Source organism: Anoplopoma fimbria, chromosome 18, assembly GCF_027596085.1.
Source record: "Anoplopoma fimbria isolate UVic2021 breed Golden Eagle Sablefish chromosome 18, Afim_UVic_2022, whole genome shotgun sequence".
NCBI lineage: Eukaryota > Metazoa > Chordata > Actinopteri > Perciformes > Anoplopomatidae > Anoplopoma > Anoplopoma fimbria.
Window position 1 is genome coordinate 3463017 of NC_072466.1, and position 24220 is coordinate 3487236.

Consider the following 24220-nt stretch of genomic DNA (forward strand, 5'->3'; position numbering starts at 1 on the left):
TGATGTTTTCACAGTGACCGGAGCACCCGGATGGAAATAGGTTCGTTCACCGGCGATCACCGCGCATTGCATGCCGGGTAGATTTTTTTTTTTTTTAAATTCAATAACTTTATTTATTTATATTATACACACACACTGTAATATGATGGTGAACCTTATCCACACACACTGTAATGTGATGGTGAACCTTATACACACACACTGTGATATTATGGTGAAGCACAGTGTGTATTACTCCGCGACGCTCCTGACTACGGTGGCCGTGATGCTGCTGCGGTGCGGCTTTGTAGTTTACTAAGTTACTAAAACATGTTGACAGAGCGCCGTGTACCACACAAAACCGCTTCGAGGTCAGTAAGCACAACCAGAATTAATCCATATATAAAGCGCTCCGGATTATAAGGCGCACTGTCGTTTTTTGAGAAAATTAAAGGCTTTTAAGTGCGCCTTATAGTGCGGAAAATACGGTATGTTGAAAAAGAAAGATATATAAAAAGTCATACAAGTCAGAACTGTCAGATTTAACTGACAGTTCTATATTGAATTGTTTTAAAATGTCACCTGATGTTAAAGTCTGTTAACATATTTTCCAACAACAAGCTATACTTTGACATTTATTTTCGTGTTTTTATGACTTACTTTACTATTACCTTTTTATTTGCATTTTTATGTTACTATACTAACTTTTTTGACACTCATGTCATACTATAATACAACTTTTTTGAATTACAATTTTTTTTACATACAATACAATGAAATATTTGACATTTTTTTGTCATACTATAATATGACATTTTCGTGGCACTTTTATGTCATACTATGAAACCATATTTTTAATGACATTTTAATGGCATACTATACTATAATGTTTTTTATGTCGCACTATACTATGACATTTGTTATGGCATATTCATGTCGTACTATGCAACAACATTTTTAATGACATTTTTACGGCATTTTTTATCTCATACTATACTGACTTTCTTTAATGGCAATTCATTTCATACTTATATTTTACATTTTTAAATAATATTTTTATGAGATACTTTATTTGATGACTATAACAACATACTATACTACGATTTTTTTTATGGCATTTTTACGACATACTATAATATGAGTTTATTTAACTAATTTGTTTAATTTTTATGAAATATTTTATGGCATTTTATGTGATACTATAATATAACATTTTTTTATGATTTTTTTATGACATGTTATACTATTTTATTTTTTCATGTCATACTATAGTATGAGATTATTACAATTTATGCATCAACATTTATTATTCCATTTCTTTGGCTCACTATACTACAACATATACATGAAAACAGCGCCTCCCTGTGGTTGGAACAGTCTACTGCAACGATTCTACTGTTGATTGATAAATTCTAGCTTTGCACAAATATACAAACACAACTTTACAGCCACAAATGAAGAATATATGTAACCCCCATAAAACCCAACCTATATGGTTTAGGGCTTTAAGACAAACTGACATATGAGACACACAGACGACCTGAGGGGACATTTAATATTCATCAGCAGTGACACGCGAGCTGACTCCCCTCAAGGTTACCTGCGTCAGTCCAGGTGAGAGAATGAGCACACACACACACACACACACACACACACACACACACACACACACAGTGGATGTTGTGTGTCCTCTTCCTCCTCACTGGGCCTGAACACAACAGGCAGATAGCAGGTGGTATTTGCATTGGACAGCTCCATGGTGATGGTTGTAGACACACACACACACACACACACACACACACACACACACTTCATACTCTCTTCATACCTGCAACAGGTGATTTCTCTGAAGTGAGGCCTGCTGGTCACACGGTTTCTTGTAATTGACACAGAAAGTGTGTGTGTGTGTGTGTGTGTGTGCATCAGATCTGATACAGCAGCTGTGTGTTTGCTGTGAGTGTGCTTGGATAAGGTGTGGCACAGCGCTGTCCCCTCAGGTGTGCAGACAGTGGAGGACGCACTCAGAACAGACCCGACACCAGCTGCTCACACAGAGGAGGAATCCCCCCGGATCACCGCCGGTAAGTTACTGCTCTTTGACTAAAAAGTCTTCACAGATTTCTTTGTTGTGATTTGACCTTTTAATAAAAGTTAAAAGCAGCCTCTAATGCGCATTATTTTCATAAAAAAGCGCACATTGTAACGTTGGGCCTGAGCTGTGCTTTGTGTTGTTACAACTGGTGAATTGTTTAATCAGTAAACACACAGTGAGCCTCATAACATCGATACAAACAATGTTACATGTCGGATGCTTTAAAGTCATTCATAATTAGGATGTATTTATAGATTGTAAGAACTTTGTTTGGTATTCTATATCTTAATACATCAACATTCTACCATAAGAATAAATAAATGTAAGTATTTGTGCTACAAAAGTAGTCCTATGGTATTGTAATATATAGTATAGTTATATTTTGATTAAAAACATAATTAAGCAAACGATTTTACAGTTCATTTCATCATCCACATTTTTTTCTTAGGCTGTTTTACTTTTCATTTCGTTGCATAATTCACAGCAGCTATTAGAACATGAGATTAGACTATTTCAACATTTAAGATTATTATATTACTAAACATATTACCGACCACGTGACCCAATAAGGAGTTTCAGCACTATTATCACAGGAAACATTTCTACAAGAAATAAGAAAAAAGGGTGTGTCATAGCGTGTGATACTAAACATTTGCATTACATTTGAAATTCCTATAGTTACGTCATAAATATCTAAATGGGTCACAGAAACTTGATATCTTCAAAGATATCTTCGAGTAGAATCTGTAAACCCCCTAAATGTTTGTGTGAACAACAATCAACCAGCGATGAAGAACAGATAACCAACCGGGAAAATCTACCAACTGCACTCTTCTGTTTGTTTGTGGTTCATTTGAATGTTTGCAAATACTTTTACTCCATTCAGGCACGCTATCATCTGAAATAAATCAATTAAATAAACAAATTAGTGGATGAAAACAAAGTATAGAATTCTACACGGCCCTAATTTGAATACAAAAATGATTCCGCTTTTGCAGACGAGTCATGAATGTGTTTCCTGTTAACTCTTATATTCAATGTCCTCTAGACTTGAGTATTCATATTTTGGAACGTTTGGCCCTTTTATTACAAATTCTGCACGCCTGTTTACAAACAAAAAATGTATTATTGTACAGTAAGAGTGATGGATTAGTAAACTACACATGTTAAAGATGTTAAATCTGCTTTTCATAATGTAATGAATGAATAATAATGAATAGAAATCAATGGTTTCCAGGAAGGTTGTCATTAGGGGGTTTGTAATTTGTGGTATATTTGGGGGGAAAAAAAAAAAGCAAAAACTTGTATGTTTTTGTAAACATAATCATCCCAGATATCCAATAGGTCCTGTTGTGCTTTATTTCATTTCAACTCTTGTTATGTTCTTCATCAGGACACTCAGAGGAAGATGAACTGGGGCTTCTTGGAGAACGTCCTCAGCGGGGTGAACAAGTACTCCACTGTGATCGGGCGGATCTGGCTCTCCGTGGTCTTCCTCTTCCGGATCCTGGTGTACGTGGCGGCGGCGGAGCAGGTGTGGAAGGACGAGCAGAGGGACTTCGTGTGCAACACCCGGCAGCCCGGCTGCGAGAACGCCTGCTACGACCACTTCTTCCCCATCTCGCAGATCCGCCTGTGGGCCCTGCAGCTCATCATGGTGTCCACGCCGTCGCTGCTGGTGGCGCTGCACGTGGCCTACAGGGAGCACCGCGAGGTCAAGCACCACCGCAAGCTGTACAAGGACAAAGGGAGCATCGACGGCGGTCTGTTCTGCACCTACATCGTCAGCCTGGTCTTCAAGATGACCTTCGAGGCCGGCTCCCTGTTCGCCTTCTACTTCCTGTACGGCGGCTTCCAGGTGCCCACGCTGCTCCGCTGCAGCCAGAGTCCCTGCCCCAACACGGAGGACTGCTTCATCGGCCGGGCCACGGAGAAGAAGATCTTCCTCTACATCATGGGCTGCACCTCCATGCTGTGCATCGGCCTGAATTTCGCGGAGCTCGTGTACATCATCTGGAAGCACCTGTGGAAGTGCTTCACCCGCCGCTACGTCCCCGTGAGGGAGAAGGAGGTCAGACAATGCAGGTCGCCGTTTTCTGTTGTCAACGAGTTTGCGTCAGCTGATCCCACAGTAAACACGGAGGAGGGCACCAGACGGCCTGCTCCGCCTGCTGAAAACCAGCCTGTCCAGTCCTAGAGGGGCTGGGACAGACTGGAAGCTCATGTTCCCATCACAAAGTTTTAATGACAACAACCTGTGCTGTAAAGAAAATAAGGTGGAGCAGTTTAATGGTGCAGTTTGGCCTAAACATTACTTATAAACACTTATAAAACAGACTAATTATATTTACTAATGAACTAATTGAACTAATCACTAACGGTCCAACTCCAGACTGGATTCAGTTTAACTGGAGACATGAATTCTAAATAGCTCCTTTTAACTAGTTGTATCTCAAATGTAACACCTCTCCCTTTGGTTGAAGGGGCATTCTACCAATATTACACCTTTAAATCATCATTAAAACATTTTGAAATCATTCGTTTGTCTAATGTGGCTCTGGGGGAGCTATGTCAAGAGTGAGACAACAACAACAATAATGATAAGTATCTTGATTTGGAGATTACAGAAAAACATTCCAGACAGGTCTAATTCTTGTATATATATATTTTTTTTTACTTATTCCTCTTGTTTGCACTATCCTCTCTGCTGCTGTAATCCTGCAAATCTCCCCGCTGTGGGACTAATAAAGGATTATCTTATTTTATCTTAATTAAAGTTCTATTATGGGAAATGTAGGATCCAGCGTTTTTGGAGTGTTTGGAGTACCGAAGACTTAAATCATTCCCAATAAACGTTTGCTTTCCTGCTATGATAAACTAATATGTCTGCTGATGAAAAATACATTTTTTTTTAATATTTATAACTAGTTGTTTCAGTCATAATTCAGCTTCAGAGATGATGAACTATAGTTTTTTCACCCGGTTATAAATGAAGTCAGTGATTATTTGCCAAAGCTCTTTGCAAAATAAAAGTCTTGGATATCTTGATAGTAATTTTGACCAGACAAATTAAATGTATCTCCAATTAACATGGACTAGTTTGGAGGCCCAAAATGTTAAGGTGAAAACATTTTTGGAGGAGGGAGGGTCAACCAAGAGAAAAAGGTCTGGTGCTTTAAACCAAATGTAATTCTGACACGGTGCTGGACTTCAGACTGTTTAGTTCTCGCTTATATCAGGAGATCAAACTTCTCAGCAGACGTCTTAAGAAACTGTCAATCAAACAAGACGTTGTGAAACACACTTCAAAAGCAAAAGCAAAAGGCTATATGTATGCAGGCAACCGGTTTGAAGTCATCATGTAAGACAATTCATAAACTCTTGCCCAAAAACTAAACTGAACTCACCAGGCTGTCTGCCCGTAGCGGTGACGTACTCAGCAGTAGGTCTCCTGCTAGTTCAGTTAGCCGTTAGCCAAACATTCAAAACACTACATTACATTTACATTACAGTCATTTAGCAGACGCTTTTATCCAAAGCGACTTACAATCAGTAGTATATTACATATCATTCACCCATTCACACACTGATGACAGGCTACCATGCAAGGTGCCACCATCAGACTCTAACTAACATTCATTCACATCCAGTCCACACCGATGGCAAGCCTTCAGGAGCAACTTGGGGTTAAGTGTCTTGCCCAATGACACATCGACTGCAAAAAAAAAGTGTGCAAACTATTTTTCCCTAGCAGACAGTCAGTGTCTTCATAAAACAGGCAGTAAAAAAAGCTCTGTTGAGGAAGTCACTAAACCAGAATACGAATATAGAGGTGGACAGACACAGAGGTTCACACTCAATTCAGATCAATCACATGGTCCTTCTGGCTAGTCATCAGGCCAACTGATAGTATTTCACAGGATCACAGGTTGTGTGTATTCTGAAAGTTATTAGCCAAGGTTTGAAAATGTCACTATTCTTTTACTCGTTTGTATCATTTGTCAATGCTGATTGGATTTCTTGAGCATGAAGGGACTTAACATTTATTGTCTAAAGTAATATGTAGCACAGATTGGAGTGTTTACGATGAAAACTTAAATGAGAAACATTAATTAGCCTAATTGTTCATTTGTCTTTGTAAAAGGTGCAGTTTCTGTTTAGAATTGTGACTAAGGTAACATTACAGATCATACTATACAATGACTATTCTGCTTGTGATTATGTAAAGTGAAATAATAAATTATTAATATATACACACACCACTGAATATTATCTTTTTCTCAAATACACAATGAACCCAATGTTTTTATGGCAGTTTCCTCTCAAGACGCTGAATAGAAGCTTATTGTTCACCAGAACTAAGAGGGAAAATCACAACATTAAATGACCCCTTCACTCTTCTGTCATTACATTATGAACAGTATTCTACACGTTAAAGAGGACTACATGTTAGGGTTTTGTTTAAAAGGGAAAGTTCAACATTTTGGGAAAAACAGAAAGTCTGACTTTAAACTTAGCACAGAAAAGATCTAATTACTGAGAGAACAAATTAGAAAACATTCAAAATTACTGATAATTATTTAATTCAAAGAAACAAATCGTTCTAGTTCAGAAATCATGTAACTCTACAGCATAGAGCCCATTTGTTTTTAATAATTCAAGACCTTCCACATAATCATTTTTGTTCAGTGTGCATGCAGCAGCTCCAACCTTCACACCATAAAAAAAGTTATTTCTAAACCGCAGTGCATTTAGCAAAATGGTGTAAATGATAAAAAACAAGTCAAAGTGGTTGTAAAAAAACCTGTTCATTTAATAATAAGACTGCTGGTGGCAGTGGGCGACTAATATAACCAACGCACAATAATCAACATCTTTTTGAATCACAAACTACACACAACAATACAATCCATTTCAGTCTGTTTGTCTCTACGTCCCACAGGGATTATTAAGACGCCAAAAAGCTTAGATGTCACATCATCAATGTTCAGGTGACTTTTTGGACAGTCCATAAATAAAAACATGCTATATACTTTTCCATAAAAAAAAGACAAATAAAAATGTACAGATAATACAGTATAATTCAAAAACAACTGGTTTCATTTTCTTTTTAATAGCTGGATGTGTAAAAAATATTTCACATGTAGGGTACCAGTCTGCAGCAGATTTTACTCATTCTAGTCCTGAGATTCTGCTTTACAAAAAAACAAAAATTAGTGAGTCACTTTTTTCTTTTCTTTTACAATACCACTGTGGGCCGCGTGTCCTGCAGCTGTTTCAACATAAGGTCAGTGACCCCAGAAAAGGCCCCGTCTATTATTATTTTAACCTTGCTGAGTGATTTCATATTCTGACGGTTGCTGAACCGGACACACGTGTCTTTGGAGTTCAGACCGGATGTCTTTCTCCACGTTTCCGGTACGTCGACCTTCATCGCCAAGGGATTTTCACATTTATTCGACTGCTCCAGGAATTTTAAGAAAGACATTTCAAATCCCATGGGTTTAAAAGAGGCCAGCTGAGCGTTCTCCTCCTGCATGATCGCGTGGCAAGAGGAGTCGGATTCGTCGTCCCGGCTGTAAGCGACGTCGACCTTGGTCGTACGTGGGATTTTCTTGCGCTTCACCGATGACTTTCCATCCAGTTTTCGCGGTCGTCCTCGCTTCCGTTTGATCACCACGGAGCAATCCGAGCTTTCATCGTTGGATAATTTGCTTTCGAACACTGTAGCGGGGGAGCCTGCCGACATCCTTTTGCGTAGGACGGGCTTTGAATATCCGTATTCGCCTTCTTCCAGGCCGGCGTCTTCCGTCAAGTCGATGTCCGACAGGTCGGAGGTGTTTTCCGATTTGGAGTCATCACTTCTGATGGAGCGGCACTTCTGCCTGGGGAACTTTTTGCAGAATATGAAGTGACTCCTCTGCTGTTCCAGGTACTTCTCTGACAGGCCGTGTCCCATGTAATGTTTTAATATGCTCCGCTCAGATTTCGTGACTGCATCACAACCTTTGATCATACAGGGGTATTGTAGGGGGAATTTCTTGGTGCACATTGAAGATGCCTCCACTTTAGATTTCAAGGACGGTTTTCCATATTTAGTCCAGTGGTTGCTTTTGGCGTTGACTTTTTTTGTGTCACTTGCCCTCTGGAGGAACTTTTTGTTGCTCTCTATGTTTTCCTTCCCATTACTTGTCTTTGTAATTTGGTAATGCAAAGTCTTTGCGTTTTGTTTGATCCCGTCTTCTTTTATCTGTGGATTCTTGAGGTTGGGTTGGTACAGCTCCTGATGCTTCTTCATGACATGTCGGAGCATGTTGGACTTTGTGGCGTACGTACGGTCGCAGCCTTCGATTTCACACTTGAACGAGCCGTTAAATGGTTCGGGTTTGGCCAGCTTCATATCTTTGTGCTCTTCTTTGACGTGTGATATATACTTCCAGAAAGCGGTGAAGGAAGCCGTACAATCTTGTTGGCTGCAAGCGAACTTGCCGAGCTTGATGCTGGACAGGAGGCCGCCGACCTTATCGAGGCTGAAACAATGCAGCTGCATATAATGCTGCAAAAGGTTGTGAACTTCTTGGAAAACTCGGGAGCAGTCTTTGACTTGGCATCGGAATTCTGAAATTCGGGGGAGATCCGCCTCTGGCTCGTCTTCATTGTGGTCCATCGTTTCATCCTCTCCCTCGCTCTGGTCTTCCTCTTTGTTCACCGCCAGTGCCGACAGAGCCGACTGGTGAACAGCCCTGTAGTGGAGGATCAGATTGTGCTGGATGGTGAAGGCTGCCACGCACCCCTGATGAACGCAGCGGTACGGTCTGTACGGACTCATGGCGTCCCCCGAGTGGGGCTTCTTCTCTTTTGTCCTCTTGTTTATGTCCATCGTTGGCCGAACTATGGCCTGCCCGTTGAAAGCTGATTGTTTGTCAGGAGATGGAGGCCCATCGGCTTGAGGCGTGGCAGACAGAGCCTGGGTGAGAAGAACTGACACCTTGGGCAAATGGGCAGGAACTTGTTGACCACTTGCGTGTTGCGTGGGGAAGTTTCTTTGCGGCCCATGAGACCACTGTTGTTGCGACTGGAAGGTTGATGTTGAGGTGTGGGCCTGCACTGGCGGACTCATTGATTGGTTGTGCACGGGAGCGGTTTGCAAGGGTTGAATGACTGTGGAGCGATTGTCGTCATGACATTTCAGATTAGTTACGTCGAGGTTAGTGAGTGAAACGAATGCCTGTGATGCGTATTCACGTTTTACCGGATCTAGGACTGAAGAAGACGTTGGTGCAGATAGACATTTTTGAAGAGCAGCAGTTGCAGCAGCTTTGGCCTCTCTGCGCTTCACATCCAGGTCTTCGATTTCTTTAGGCGATAATTTGTGGATGGACTGGTAGTGAGCGCGAAGGTTGGAGTTACGGGTGAATCTTTTGCTACATTTTTGACACTTGAAAGGAGCGTATTGGCCGTACTTTTTTTTAACCACGTTCACCATCTCTATTGTGTAGTTGTGAGCTTTGGAGAGGTGTTTCCAAAGCGCTTCACTTGATATGGAGCTAAATGAGCAATTCTCACAAGCAAACGGCTTGACAATGTTCTTGGTAGATACGGATTGGATTTTCGTAGGGGTGATACTCTGTTGCATGGGAGCGGACATTTGATTAGACATCTCTCTGACTAAATCAAGCCTTTCAAATGCACTTTGAATTTCTGTCATCCGATGCTGCTGGCCGGCAGATAACTGACCGGGCTCAAGATCTGCATCGTTTGCCAGGACGCTTGTGGAACCCAGGACCTCCTGCTGCAGGGCGGAGGTCTCTCTGAAACAGCTAAAGCTCTGCGAGTTGAGTAGTCGTTCAATTTCTTCATCGGTTCCCGGGATGATTGTAAAGTTTTCTGGAAGGACTTGACTAGCCGAGTCAATCTTTGAATCACAAAACATTTGATGAAGTCCAAATTTACTGGAAGGACTGCTCATCGGGCCAAAAGACATGGGACTTGAATTGGCATTAGGGTCAGTGTTGCTTGAATGGCATAAGCTGTTTCTATTTATAAAGTCTCCAGCCAATATCTGCTCCCGCAGTCTCTTTTTAACATCGTGCTCTGGCGTCATCCTTTGCATCTCAGCCTTCTTGCCACTTGCCGCTGCACTAAGCTGACTATCAGGTAACTGTGTCTGCAACACTTGGTTTGAATGTGGTGTCTGGATGGTTGTCTGAGAGTGATACCGGTTACTGTGGTTTGTGGGAACAATTCCAGGAGCAGCGATGGAAGGGTTATCTTTAAGAATCTGAGAGAGAAGTGGGTCAGGGAACTCACTAGCAGCAAACGTATCAACGTTGGGCTGTTGATAAATGGCGAACGGATTGTCCTCTTGCTTCACCTGGACATTTTCTGTATGCTGTATGACCGAGCTGCCCGGCAAACGTTCACCAGCTAAATAGGGAACACAAGGGTTTTGAAACAAAGGCTGGGGAGCAGGAGTGTTAACAAAAAGATCAGACAGGTTGGATTCAGCCATGATTTGTTTAAGAATGTCATCACTTGACTCTTCATTCCCATATTCTGGCAGATTATCTTGTGAATAATTCAGGGCGGGGAAATCTTTTGCAGCTGCTGCACCATTTATTACCGACTGAAGAGGCTTCTCCTGATAAACAGCAGGAGGACTATAGGAGGGCTGTGGCTGAGCGGTGTTGACCGTTTGCTCTGAATTGAGAAGGTCAAGGAACGAAGACGGCAGGTCTGTGTTGAGTTCCGACTCTTCATATGGTTTACAGCTCGCACGCTTGGACAAATGGCCTCCGAGGGATTTGGGGCTATCAAATTGTCTATAACACCGGCAACAAACGTATTTGCCATCCCTAAGAATAGCTGGCCATTTAGTCCTTTTGTTTTTTCTGACTGGCTTTTGATTTTCAGGGACAACTGGGCCGTTTTGAGGTTGGTTGTTAATCTGCTTTAGGCTTGCACCGTCTGCAGAGGGAAAATGAGAGAGCACATTACTTTGCATTGACTTTGTTTTTTCTGGGGCCCTACAGACTAAACTGCTTTGCATCTGTGATGTATACGGCCGAATAGAGTCTCCTGCTTGTTGAGGCGCTCCACTTTTCATAAGTGGTGACTGCAAGGACTCTGCTGTTCTGTTCATTGTTGAGCCAATCATTGAGCAAGATGGGACACTGAGTGGTAATGCAGCACTGGTAGAATTGACTTGCATGTGCGATGGATAGCTTTGGGAAGAGCCACAGTTTTTAATTTGTTCACTTCCAGGAGCTGAGAGCCAGTTATGACTACCTGAAACTTGGGACTGCGTATTTATTGGAGTCGTATCACTTCCCAGCTGAGAGACAACAATGGGATTTAAAACTTTTTCCATCAGGAGGGAAGCATTCTGGTTGTGGGCGGACGGGGAATGGGAAAGTAGAGAAGAACAGCTTAACCGTACGCCCATATTTATGTAAGGAGGTGATTGGATAACGTTCTGCCTCCGAACTCCATGAACTGGTAGGCCGCTGGCCGGCTGGTTCGGAACGGAGGCGGCTGAACCCAGAAGTCCGACAGATGACGTGCTCGGTGCTGGAGCGTAGGTTATCTTGATTTTAGTCCGAGCGACTTTCCACTGTTCATAGAAGTCCGGGTGTATCGTTTTCATGTGCTTGGCCACGCTTCTGTAGGAGCTGTAGTGCCTCATACATGTTTCAAACGGACAGTGAAATCGCTCCCTGTGTCCCGGCGGTGGACCCGAGCTCGTCGAGGACTTCACAGAGTTCTCCGATCTGTTCCCAGTAAGTGGCTGAGGGGTTACTGTTGGAGGAAGTGGTTGCGACATTGCTGGCTCTAAAGAGTTCTGGGGCGACGGAAATGTTGACAGGTTGCTACTACACATTGGCCTTTGTTGCCCCGGCAATGGTAAGTTGCAGGCAGAGTTGTAACTCGTCGATGGCGTATTTAAATTATTGGGGAACATTTGTGGCTGGCCACGCAAGACATCGGTATTACAGCTACGTGACACGTTACCTAGATTAGCTTCAAATGGAGGTACTAGTTGATTCTGTTGGGGCGGTCTCATATTATCAAAAGAATGACCACCTGGACCACATCGGGGTCCACTTGGATCGGAGAAGTGGGAGTTTGCAGGCTGAATAACAGAATGATTAAAAGTCTGTGTCTGGCTGGTGGCTGAGCAAGGCGTGTTCTGTGTTTCAAGTTTGACTCTGTATTGTCCTAAGGTTTCCACAGGTGGTAGTGAGGATTTCAGCGAGCTCTCAATGGACACCGGCAGCCTTTCATTATTTGAATTAACGGCACTCTCGGGTTTCCAGTTTTCTTGGGAACTCTCTTGTTTAAGGGGAGCGTGATTGGAAAGCATTTGTTCAATGAGTGAAGGGCCGGGTTGCATATTTTGTGAGAACTGTTCAGACGACGAGCTATCCTCCTCCTCCTCCTGATTGGCGTGTCCTTCCTGGTGCAAATCCAGCTGGTGCTGTGAATGGAAAACTTTCCCACAGTCCAAAACTTTACAAGTAAACGTTTTATAATGCTGTGCCTCGTGGTCATAGAGTTTGAAGGCCTCGTTGAAAATCTTTCCGCAATTCGCAAACATGCATCTAGCCTTAAAAACAGAATGCGTTTTCCTGTGTATAAAGAGTTCAGTGTTGGACAGGAAGCTGGCCTTGCAGTTCAGCTGGATACATATGTAAGGCCTCACGCCACAGTGGACCTGTAAGTGATCGTTCAGATGGGTGACGTTGACGAAGTGGCGGCGGCAGTACTGGCAAACCACCTTTTTGCTCTGCATTTCGAGGAAAGTCTTAGCTTCGTCGTTGTCCCCGTGAGCTTTAACGTGCGCAACCAGATTTCTGAAAAATTTGAAGCTCCTCCGGCATTTTCCAACCGGGCACACATTGTCCTCGTTATTATCCGCGTTACACCTGACCACTTTGGCTGAAACGTTCTGACTCAACCCCCCGTTTAGACCCAAGGAGGCACCATTTTCATGAACTTTGTTTTCCATCTTGAACTTTAATGCTGCAATAACAGGAGCAGCCGTTTTGGGATTAGCCAGTTTCTTGTTGGTTTTCATGGCGGTCAGTCTCTCCTTGCACGACTGCTTGACATGCGATGTCACATGGGGAATCAGCGTGTCTTTTGAGGTAAAGGATTGAGTACATATTGGGCAGCTGTATACTCCGCCGCTCAGATGAGTCTGTGCGTGGCGTACAATCCGGTGGCCGAGAAACTCCTTGTCACACAGCACACAGTACTGCATGTACGCCTGCCAGTTTCTGAACCTGGCAGATATGAAACCTTTCTCTCTCAGTTTCTTCATTTCTCTGTTTTTCTGTCTCTTGTCGGTTATATCGTTCAGTTCGTAGGTGCCACTGACAATGTGGTCGGGGATATTCTTAAATCCCTCCTGACTGAGGTAGTCTTCCTCCTCCTCGGGGTCCTCAGTATCATTCAGCAAGTCAATGGATGACACTATAGAAGCTTCTTCGCCCATCAGTGCTAGACAATGACGCTTCAGTGTTTTCCAGTCCCAGAACTCCGGGTCAAAAGGCCACTGGGTTTTGAAAACCAGCAGGAGCTCGCAGCGTAGAGAGTTTGGAACGGGCATACTCTCCTCCTCTACTTTCTGATCCGGTTCGTTGTAAAGAGTCTCCACGGCGTAGTAGGAATCCACGGTGGGCTCCAAGAGGAACTCTGTCAGCTGGCAGGCTCGCTTGACCTCCAGGTCAGTGGGAAGCAAGCACGAAATAGTTTTACACACAGTGGCTCTGGTGTTTCCATCGTTGGAGTCCATTCGCAGAGCCCTTATGCACATTTCGATGCAGGTCGGCAGTCCAACGCTGTCAATCTATGAAAAAAAGAGGAATCAGAGTTACTTTAAGCTGCAAAACACATGGAGCAACTGGGAGCACAAAGTATAAAATGCAGGGTTATTCCTTGTTTGGCAAAGTTACTAACACAAAAATGACATACATATGGCTAATGGTAGATTTCTCACATCAATAACAAAAATAATCTTTACTGAATCAGTATTATTATATAAATGGTGCTCCTCTTGATCCACCACCCATCATATTCATTGATAATCCTTCTAAAACGGGCCCAAACACTTAAGACGATTGCTCTACTCGTCCACTGAAATGGCTTCAATGGAGTAATGAGTTTTGTCTCTACACCCCCTTTCACACAGCCTAGATACTGAATAGGGGGACATTGTAACTCCACCGCTAAGATTACTGACCTCTGATTGGATGACCTTGATGAGGAACAGGATGTGGGACACGGTTTTAGAAAGTAAAGACATCTGGCGACATCTGTCCAGGAAGGCCTGCTCCGATGGCTCCAGTCTCTTCAACAGCTTGCTCCAAAACAGAGTGAGCTCCCTGGTTTGGATAAAAAAGGAATTCTTTGGTCATTTTATTGTCATGATATCTATTGATCAATTTATTCAGGATCATGCTGACCATCAGCCTCTATATACTTCCCCATTTATTACAAAATACATTGACATGAACACGGAGGAGAAACGCTTTGTCAGCCAAGGACAGTTTGCATCAACGACACTACATATTGATTATGGGCAAGTGATTCAATATGTACTGTTGGTTCATTTGGACTGAATTAACTTATACAGACCAACTCTGATTTTAACTTTTGTCTTTTCCTCACAGCATTGTCCTTGAGAAGCTAGATCAATTAAGCCTTAAGCTAAAATTATTTGGAAAAAGACCACCAACAGTCCATACCAATCAAAGTAAAATCTCTTTATTCAAACACACAAAAAAATGTAGCCAGAAATGTAGTAATTTCAAGAGTTTTTCAAGAAGAAATCGGTGTTAATTGGTTTTGCCATATTTAGGATAAATCTTTCCCTCCCTCCGTACGACAAAGAAACCCAATATAGATGCACATCAAATGTGGTGGTCTTGAGTTTTCTTACCAAGCACAGTACGTATCTCCTTGGAGAAGCTGTCGGGTCAGGAAGGCCGAGCATAAGCTGAACGCTGCCCTCTCGTCTCCGTCAGACTCGAGGTTGCAGATCATCTCCAACGCGTCGCGGCAGTCCTCCTTCGAAAGCTGCACAGATCCATAACATGTGTTCAGTAAGCAGGTTTGACTGGAAAACTAGATATATCTCTTAGAGGAAAACACCCACAAGCTTCATCATCTAATATTTATAAAGTAATAGGAGGCTCCATATTGTCTCCAATGTGTGCAGCCTCACAAATTGCTTTCAAGTGTATTTTGCCATCTTGTGGCAGAGAAACGTACTACAGGAAAGTCCTGTACATACACAAGTAGACCATGGTAAGATAACATGGCAAAGTTGGACTGTTAGAGTGATCCGCTTGATTCAACTAATACAATACCAAGCTCCAATAAGTGTGAGTACGTCATTTATGAACAAGTTTGACTTTGCAAAGCACTTTCTGGTACATTTATTTATTTATATATATAAAAAAACCATTTACAAATAGTAAGAAAACTCAACTATCCAGCTACACTTACCTCTTCCATCAGCTGGTCCTGTTCTGAGGTAGCACACAGACAGACGAGGTACATCTGCTTGAAAAGTCCTTTCCCTTGGAAGGCCTGACACTCGGAGCACACCTTGGCCAGCAGTGCAGCCTTCCCCGGCTGATTGTCCTTCATCAACTGATTCACTCTCATTTCCAGCAGCTCCAGTCCGTCCTGCACCAGGAACTCCTCGACTGAAAACCAGACGGAGAGAAACATTGTATTCAGATTTTATAGATTGTTTTTTTACATGTGCGGGAAAAGAAATACACCCCTCTCTTAAAATAAATGCTACAAATGCTTGATACAGTCATATCTTGCGTCATCAAGACCACAATTCCTACTATTCACAGTACGCACAACTACCCATGCACAACTGGAGAATCGTATACGCATCAGCACTCATCCTCCTGCTTCCAGAAATGGACTTTGTAAATGTTTACTGAATTAAACTGCACCAGACATGTTTTATTCTTAAAGAAACCTGGCTCACATCATGTTGCAAACACTGAAATTAAGAACTCACTGCCATCTTATGCATCCTCTAAACCTGCTTATAAAAGGTGACCTTAACCTGTCCAGTTCTTAAGAACTACGCTAAACAACTATATTATTGGAGACACTCAATCATTTTGGGATTTGAAAATTGTCTCAAAGACCTGTCTATGTCGGAACTCTGAAAACCAGCGCGGGAGCTCACCTTGTTCCGTCTGTAGGTTTTCGTTGGACAGAAGGCCTTGCAGGACTCTGTTGGTCCAGACGCCATCGTACTGGCCCAGAGCAGAGAGCTGGGACAGCTGGGTGATTCCATTCTCCAGCAGCTTACTGGAAGCAAACTGAACACAAGAGGAAAACTCCATGACTTAAAAGATAAAACGCAAAAGGTATCTGAAAGTTCAAGTCTGTTTAGTGAAATTGTGGTAGAGTTTAATTTACAAATGAAAAACAAGTTTTTGGAAGCATAATTAGTTAAACTAAAGTCCTATTTCCTCACTTGAATCTGAACACTTAACAGATTTGAATGCAGTTTGTGGAAGTTTAAAAATATATTTGAATATTTGAAAAAGCAGCGTGTGTGTCAAAGTGTAAACAAAGGAAGTTGCGGGGCAGTGCTTTGTCATGGGGTGCAAAACTTTGGTTTTAGTCCTGGCCTTGCATTTTTAATAAATCCACATTTTCTTTCTTCATCCTCAATCCTCAGCTTACCTGCACACATGACTTGAATTCTTTCCATAATCCATCTGGAACATCTGTCTTGAGTGAGAGCAAAAGCTCCACAAAACTCCTGCAAAAAAATAAATAAATCAGCAGTCAACAAAAACACCATATTGATCTTCGCCTGTACTTTAAAACACGAGCGCTGAAGCTCTGATATTTAACAAAGAAAGATATCATTTAAGCTTTTCAAAAGAGAGTTGCATTCAGCATAATGATTGATTTTAGGGGATAAACACATATCGTATATGCAGTTTATCACATCTTTAGTGGTACTTACAGTGAGAGCCTCTCAACGACAAGAGGAACATTTTCACATTGCAATGAGAGGTATGGAGATGCCTGGGCGTAACTCCGCAGTGCAACTATATACACTTCCACCAGCGCTAAAGGCTCTTCCTCTATCCTCCAACGGCCGGCGTACTCCAGCAGCGTCTGCAGAGACAGAGACAGAGAGACACAGAGAGAGAGAGAGACAGAGACAGAGACAGAGACAGAGAGACAGAGAGACAGAGAGAGAGACAGAGAGAGAGAGAGAGAGAGAGAGAGAGAGAGAGAGAGAGAGAGAGAGAACCACGGTTAATCACTTAGTTGACAACAATTCAAAGAAATAACTTTTACCAACAGTTTGAAAATGAAAACAACACATCGCAGTTATACCCATCAGGGCTAAATGGACAAAAAATGTGACCTATAGAAACAAATATTTCAATGGAAAATGTAAGAAGACTGCTTACATTGTTTGATTGACCAAGTACTTCACAACTAGTCACACTTCCTCAGCTGAGTTTCTATGCATCTTAAACTATCTGATTCTTTAAAAAAAAAAAAAAAAAGAAAAGAGAAGCAAAACTCAAGAGGAACAGCTTGTCACTTTGAAACCGGGTTGCATCATACACACATAAGGAGAATCTTCACCTTGCGTGATCTCACAGGAGAACAGATGTAAACAAACCAGAGACTGACATGATGTAGAACCTGCAGTAGTCATGCTTTTCAGTGAGAGAAAAAAAACAAAACAGATGGTTAAATACACCTGGATGAGGAAAGGACCCGGGAGACGGTCTTATTTTCATAGTTGTATCCATCCTCCCCGTGCACTCATTGCATGTCACTGCTAGTCATCTTTGTTGTTTACGTTCATAATGACAACTTAGGGTGAGGAGAGGCTTTATAGTTGGCCTGTCAGTGTTTACGAGTTAGCATTCTTCTCGAGGATTTGATTACTTTTGTAGCTGTTGCTGCTGCTACAGACCTGTTCTTGCCGGTTTTCACAATGTTACCAAGGCAAGCTATGAATTACTTTAGATGTGTTGCAGTGTCCACAGGTCTCAGATGAATAAAATATAACAAATAGAAAATGATGGGCAACATCACAAAAGAAGCTTTTATGTGGCAGTTCAAAGCACAGCATTTCTTTACTGAGAGTTGTTCAATTGTCAAGCACAGGTCCCTGTATAGGTTTGACTAACTTGAATGCACTTATGGGTTGCACAATGCAAAACATGTAACATATGATCAGTAGGGAGGCACCGGTACAGATACCAGTATCCCACTTCACCTGTCTGAAAAGGTTAGCAGCCTCTAAGTTCACTCGACCTAAGTGGTCGTTGTTTGATCGTGCACCTCTTGAATTTCTGTAACTTGGCACGCGTGTTCCCTTTACTGTCAGAAAGGATTCACTAACAAAAGCCCTATTTACATGTCAGGGGATTATACAAAGAAGGCCAAATCGTTTTTAGATGCTTTAGAAACAAAACTTCTTAATGATCCTCATTCAAGTAAATATTTTACCACCAAGTCAAATAGTTTACAAGATATTCAACGTTCGTTTCCGTGCAACGCATGCAATACTTGTTTCTTTCCAGGGATTGTGAAAAGGCAATAAAAGCAGTCCATAAATTTGATACGAGTTTACAGATGATTACACTCCCTCTTCGTCATCGTGGAGGTTAGTTTATGGCTTTTGCCAGCTACACCTACAGCCTATGGGCATATCTATGTGTTATATTTGTCTTTTTGATTTGTCACAGCTCATTTTGTTTGTACACCCTCTGGAGTATCAGAGAATAATGCTCCAACTTCGTCTGGAAAAAGTTGTATTGCTGCATCTCTAATGATCACACAGACTGGGCTCAATATAAGAAAACCACAAAGAGCACAACATACTCCACAATTTCTCCACAAAAGCAAGGCATATTAGTTGCATTCCTTCAACATAATTTATTCTCAAGGAGGCAATAACCACCTACTTAAATTTTCCAGCTTTAAGCATCCGAGGCATTTTAAACATCCACGCTGACCTTGGTCATGAAAGCCACTGCCGTTTCGTCAGGTTAGATATCTGCAGGAAACAGCGGCCTGCAGGGAAGGGAGCTAAGCCAAATGCAAAGAGGGTTCTGTTTACAGAGCAAGCTCTCTGCTTCTCAGATATCCTAACTTCAGCCTACACACTCATGATCCTCCACCCACAGCATATCACTCTGGGCTCTTTACTCAACTGTTAAATATTGCTTAAAAAGATCAAACATTAGTACAAACTCTAATTAAAACTCCCATTACAAAGCCAATGCAAAGTATAGTGCCTTTCAAAAAGGTATTATTATTTGTAAATATCTTCCTCCCATAAAACAAACAAACTAAGGGAATATGTGAAGGAAAGAAATCATAACAGGAAAAAAACGAGACTTCATAATTGTTTTTGCAACATATTTTAAACAGACACATCACACAAATCCTTTTAGAAAGTTTTAGAGTTTATTTTATTTTATCATCACACTGCTTGTTTTTTTAAAATCTGCATGCCTATGAGTCTGATCGATGCTCGAGGATCTCAGGTGTCCTCTTTTAAAACTTGCTTTTATCCTACGTTTTTTCTTAACCCATGGGAGTCTGTTGTTATTGATGGAAGGACAAACAAACGTCTGTAAACTCAGAAGGGGAAAATATTGGGGGGCCATATCAGCCTCTTTTAAAAACAGAATAGTCATGTGGAGCAGCCCTGAAAGTAATACTCAGATGTATCGGATATTTTCCTCTCAGATGCACCCAGACCAAGTAAGGGCAACCAGAAGAGCTCCTTGTAGTTTTGAATATGGTTGAAAGAAAACATCCTCTGGGTTAAAAGGCGTGCTTTGTGAAGTAACCCGCTGATGGAAATGAAAAAGCTTCAAAGCTCTTAGTTCTGTGTTGACTGTGATTCTGCTGTGCTCAGACTCGCTTATATAGATCAGTCTGCGTTTGGACAAATGTTCCCACGAAACAGGCAGTTTTTAAACTGACTGTCAAGTTGGAAAACAGACAGCTGCTTTTGTTTGCCACATTTATTCAACACATTCTAACAGCTAATTGTTGAAGAGATAACTATTGGGTTTCAGGAAAGAGTCAAGTTTTGAGGATTGTTTCTGGGCTCTCTCCATCAAAGACACGTTTCAACAAATCTTTTTTTCCCCCCTTCTAAAAACAAGATGCTCACCTGCACTAATAAGGGCCGTCCTGAGCCTGACCATGCACATTCTAATGCATTACTATCTGCTAAAATAACAGGATAATACTGATCCATCCTTCATTGTACTCGACTGACTTTGATGCAGCAAGACTGATTTCGTAGTTTGCTGGGGTTGGGCGAGTGTTTCTATTCTCATATCGTCCAATCACGGTTTCACTAGATCGCAAATAGTCCGTCATATCACCAGGGAGCGGCGGCCTGGCTTGGAGTCTAGCAAAGCTATGGCATAATTAATTTGCAATGTCTCATCTTTTCAAAAAAACTGTTCGCTTTTCAAACTGTCAAAATCTTATCTTTAAGACCATAATCCAAATCATATCCATAACGTTTACTACTCGTATGGAGCAAAGGCAACACAAAGAACAGGTGACACATTCTAGAGATTGTTCCAACAACTTAGTTCTGTTAGTAAAAATTCCCTTAATGTCAGTATAGGAAAAAACAATCGTAAATGTCAAGCATAGAGCGAAACCTACAACAGGGTTTGAGAATCCCATGCATAAATATTACGACTACCACCACCACCACTATAACTCATTATAATAATAATAATAATGATGAAACTGTTGGTCCTTGGCTCAGCATGCTTGTCATTATTTGGCCCTCGGGGAAATTAACCGGCTGGTTATTGCTCACTCAATACAAGATTCTTGCCGATAAGACTTTGTGAATACACAGTCTTAATAATTACATTACAGTCATTGAGCAGGCGCTTTCATCCAAAGCGACTTACAATAACTGTATTCAACATAGGTATTCAAGAGAACTACTAGTCACCAGAAGTCATAAGTGCATCTCCTTTCTTAAACAAGCATCTAAGAGCATAAACCAGAGCAAAAGTACAACGCAGAGACAAACTAATACGAATACAATAAGTGCAGAAACCAACTAATACGAAAACAATAAGTGCAACAGACTAATACGAATACAATAAGTGCAACAAACTAATACGAATACAATAAGTGCAACAAACTAATACGAATGCAATAAGTGCAACAAACTAATAGGAATACAATAAATGTAATACGAATGCAATAAGTGCAGAAACCAACTAATACGAATACAATAAGTGCAACAAACTAATACGATGAAACCAACTAATACGATACAATAAGTGCTACGAGGAAGGCTCAGGGTAGTACTTCTTGAAGAGGTGAGTTTTCAGCCTGTGCCGAAAGATGGGCAGCTACTCTGCTATCCTGAATTATTAACATTATTATGTCCCTTTTTTTTTTTTTTTACACCCCAGTAAAAAAAATTGGGTTTAAACTATAAAACACATTTTGATTTTTTCCGTCACTACATTGTGTCTCACTATGTGCTTTGTGAATACACTGTCTTAATAAGTATGTCCCTTTTTTTGGGTTTAAACTACAAAAACACTCACTATGTGCTTTGTGAATACACTGTCTTAATAAGTATGTCCCTTTTTTTTGGTTTAAACTAGAAAAACACTCACTATGTGCTTTGTGAATACACTGTCTTGATAAGTATGTCCCTTTTTTTTTGGTTTAAACTAGAAAAACACTCACTATGTGAATACACTGTCTTAATACAATAAGTGCAGAAACCACATAGTGAGTGTTTTGTAGTTTAAACTACAAAACACTCACTATGTGAATACACTGTCTTAATAAGTATGTCCCTTTTTTTTGGTTTAAACTATAAAACACATTTTGATTTTTTCCGTCACTACATTGTGTCTCACTATATTTGGTTTAAACTAGAAAAACACTCACTATGTGAATACACTGCCTTAATATGACCCTTTTCTTTGGTTTAAACTACAAAAACACTCACTATGTGCTTTGTTTCTGGAGACAGAGGACTCTTGGTGCAGATCCGCCCTGCACTGCTCTCAACATGCACTAATCTATTTTACAACTGATCTGTGCAGATGTCTTACTAATGAGCAACATGCATTACTCTTAAGGTGACAGGTTATATTGTGTTTTAGTCTGCAGCTATTGGTGGACAGCGGCGTGCCTCTTCTGCAGAAAACGTGCTGTTTGGCACGTACACACATCTGGAGAGAGAAAACCCATCATGGTCTCCTGCAAAAACAAAAAATCTCAGCACATTTATCACAAATCATGCAAAGAGTGCATCTGTGTGAAAACAACTCATTGTTATTGTCTGCAAAAACGCAATGCACTGGCTGCCACACAAACCACACAAAACACACACAATCAGGGACTCACGTGAACGCGCATGTAGCCAAACATACAGGGCTCGGAGCTAACCTTAGCTAGCCGCAGGGTGGAGCAGTTCTCCTGGTTAATTTGTGTATTTAATAACCCCAAACATATAAAACACGCATGCATAAGTGCACAGGGAGCATTATGGGATATTTAACTACACATGTCAACAGGTTTAAACGTCAATAACAATGCGCGTAACCAGCACTCCCCTGCAGCAGCGAGCTAGCTTGTGCTAGCAGCTAGCAGCTAGCTAACACTCACCCTGCAGAACTCCTGGCAGAACCCGGATGAGGAGGAGGAAGAGGAGGTGGAGGAGGTCGGGGGGTCTCCTCCTGCTCCGACAACCACGTCCTGAAGCTCCTGCAGCCGTTGTTCGAGCTCCCCGATCGTTTCACTGACGCCGTTCTCCGGACTGCGGTGCTGCTCGGCCTCCTCGTCCGCCATCTTCACACCCAGCTCCGGCGCGTACCACTACGGCGTAGCGACGTGTGACGTGGGACGTTTTACGTAGTGACGTAGCGAGCGACGGCGAGAGGTCACATCCGGGTTAGTTCAGAATGTTGAAGATTGATGTGATTTAAATTATTTATTTTTCCCCAACTAAATGAAAACAGCTCTCTGAACTCTGTGTGTATATATGCTGTTTTATGTATTATCTTTATAAATATATTTGTTATATATAAACAAATGAATGTAAACAAATAAATACATGTATATAAATACATGTATATAAATACATGTATATAAATAAATGCATGAATAAATAAATAAACAGCTTTCTGAACTCTGTGTGTATATATGATGTTTTATGTATTATCATTTTTAAATATATTTGTTATATGTAAACAAATAAATGTAAACAAATAAATGTAAATAAATAAATGCATGAATAATAAATAAATGCATGAATAAATAAATAAACAGCTCTCTGAACTCTGTGTATATATATGATGTTTTATGTATTATCTTTATAAATATATTTGTTATATACTGGCCTACATGATTTTTTTTTTTATTTTTTATATATTTATTATTATATTATATATTATATATATTATATATTATATATTTGTTATATACTATTATACATGATTTTTTTTTCCCCCCCCAACTAAATGAAAACAGCTCTCTGAACTCACTGTGTGTATATATGATGTTTTATGTATTATCTTTATCAATATATTTGTTATATGTAAACAAATAAATGTAAACAAATAAATACATGTATATAAATAAATGCATGAATAAATAAATAAACAGCTCTCTGAACTCTGTGTATATATGATGTTTTATGTATTATCTTTATAAATATATTTGTTATATATAAACAAATGAATGTAAACAAATAAATACATGTATATAAATAAATGCATAAATAAAAAACAGCTCTTTGAACTCTGTGTGTATATATGATGTTTTATTTTTATGTTCGTGTAATTTTATCTTTATAAATATATTTGTTATATATAAACAAATAAATGTAAACAAATAAATACATGTATATAAATAAATGCATAAATAAATAAACAGCTCTCTGAACTCACTGTGTCTATATATGATGTATTATGTTCAAATAAATGTGTAATTGTATCTTTATAAATATATTTGTTATATATAAACAATCTTTATAAATATATTTGTTATATATAAACAAATAAATACATGTAAACAAATAAATACATGTATATAAATACATGTATATAA

At 40.6% G+C, this 24220-nt stretch overlaps 2 protein-coding genes across 2 annotated transcripts; one reads left to right on the plus strand and one right to left on the minus strand.

Moving 5' to 3' along the window:
- Positions 1-1995: 1995 nt before the first annotated feature.
- On the plus strand, positions 1996-4268 carry gjb7 (gap junction protein beta 7). Its single transcript, XM_054619049.1, has 2 exons — positions 1996-2060; positions 3465-4268. The coding sequence occupies exon 2, from the start codon at positions 3480-3482 to the stop codon at positions 4266-4268; it is 789 nt and encodes a 262-aa protein (XP_054475024.1). The 5' UTR covers positions 1996-2060; positions 3465-3479.
- Positions 4269-6677: 2409 nt separating this feature from the next.
- znf292b (zinc finger protein 292b) lies at positions 6678-23003 on the minus strand. The gene is made up of 8 exons (XM_054618019.1): positions 22778-23003; positions 17088-17242; positions 16799-16877; positions 16293-16428; positions 15584-15786; positions 15015-15151; positions 14316-14457; positions 6678-13922 (listed from the first exon to the last, which is right to left on the minus strand). Exons 1-8 carry the CDS (start codon positions 22958-22960, stop codon positions 7311-7313), a joined length of 7647 nt encoding a protein of 2548 aa, XP_054473994.1. The 5' UTR covers positions 22961-23003; the 3' UTR covers positions 6678-7310.
- Positions 23004-24220: the final 1217 nt, after the last annotated feature.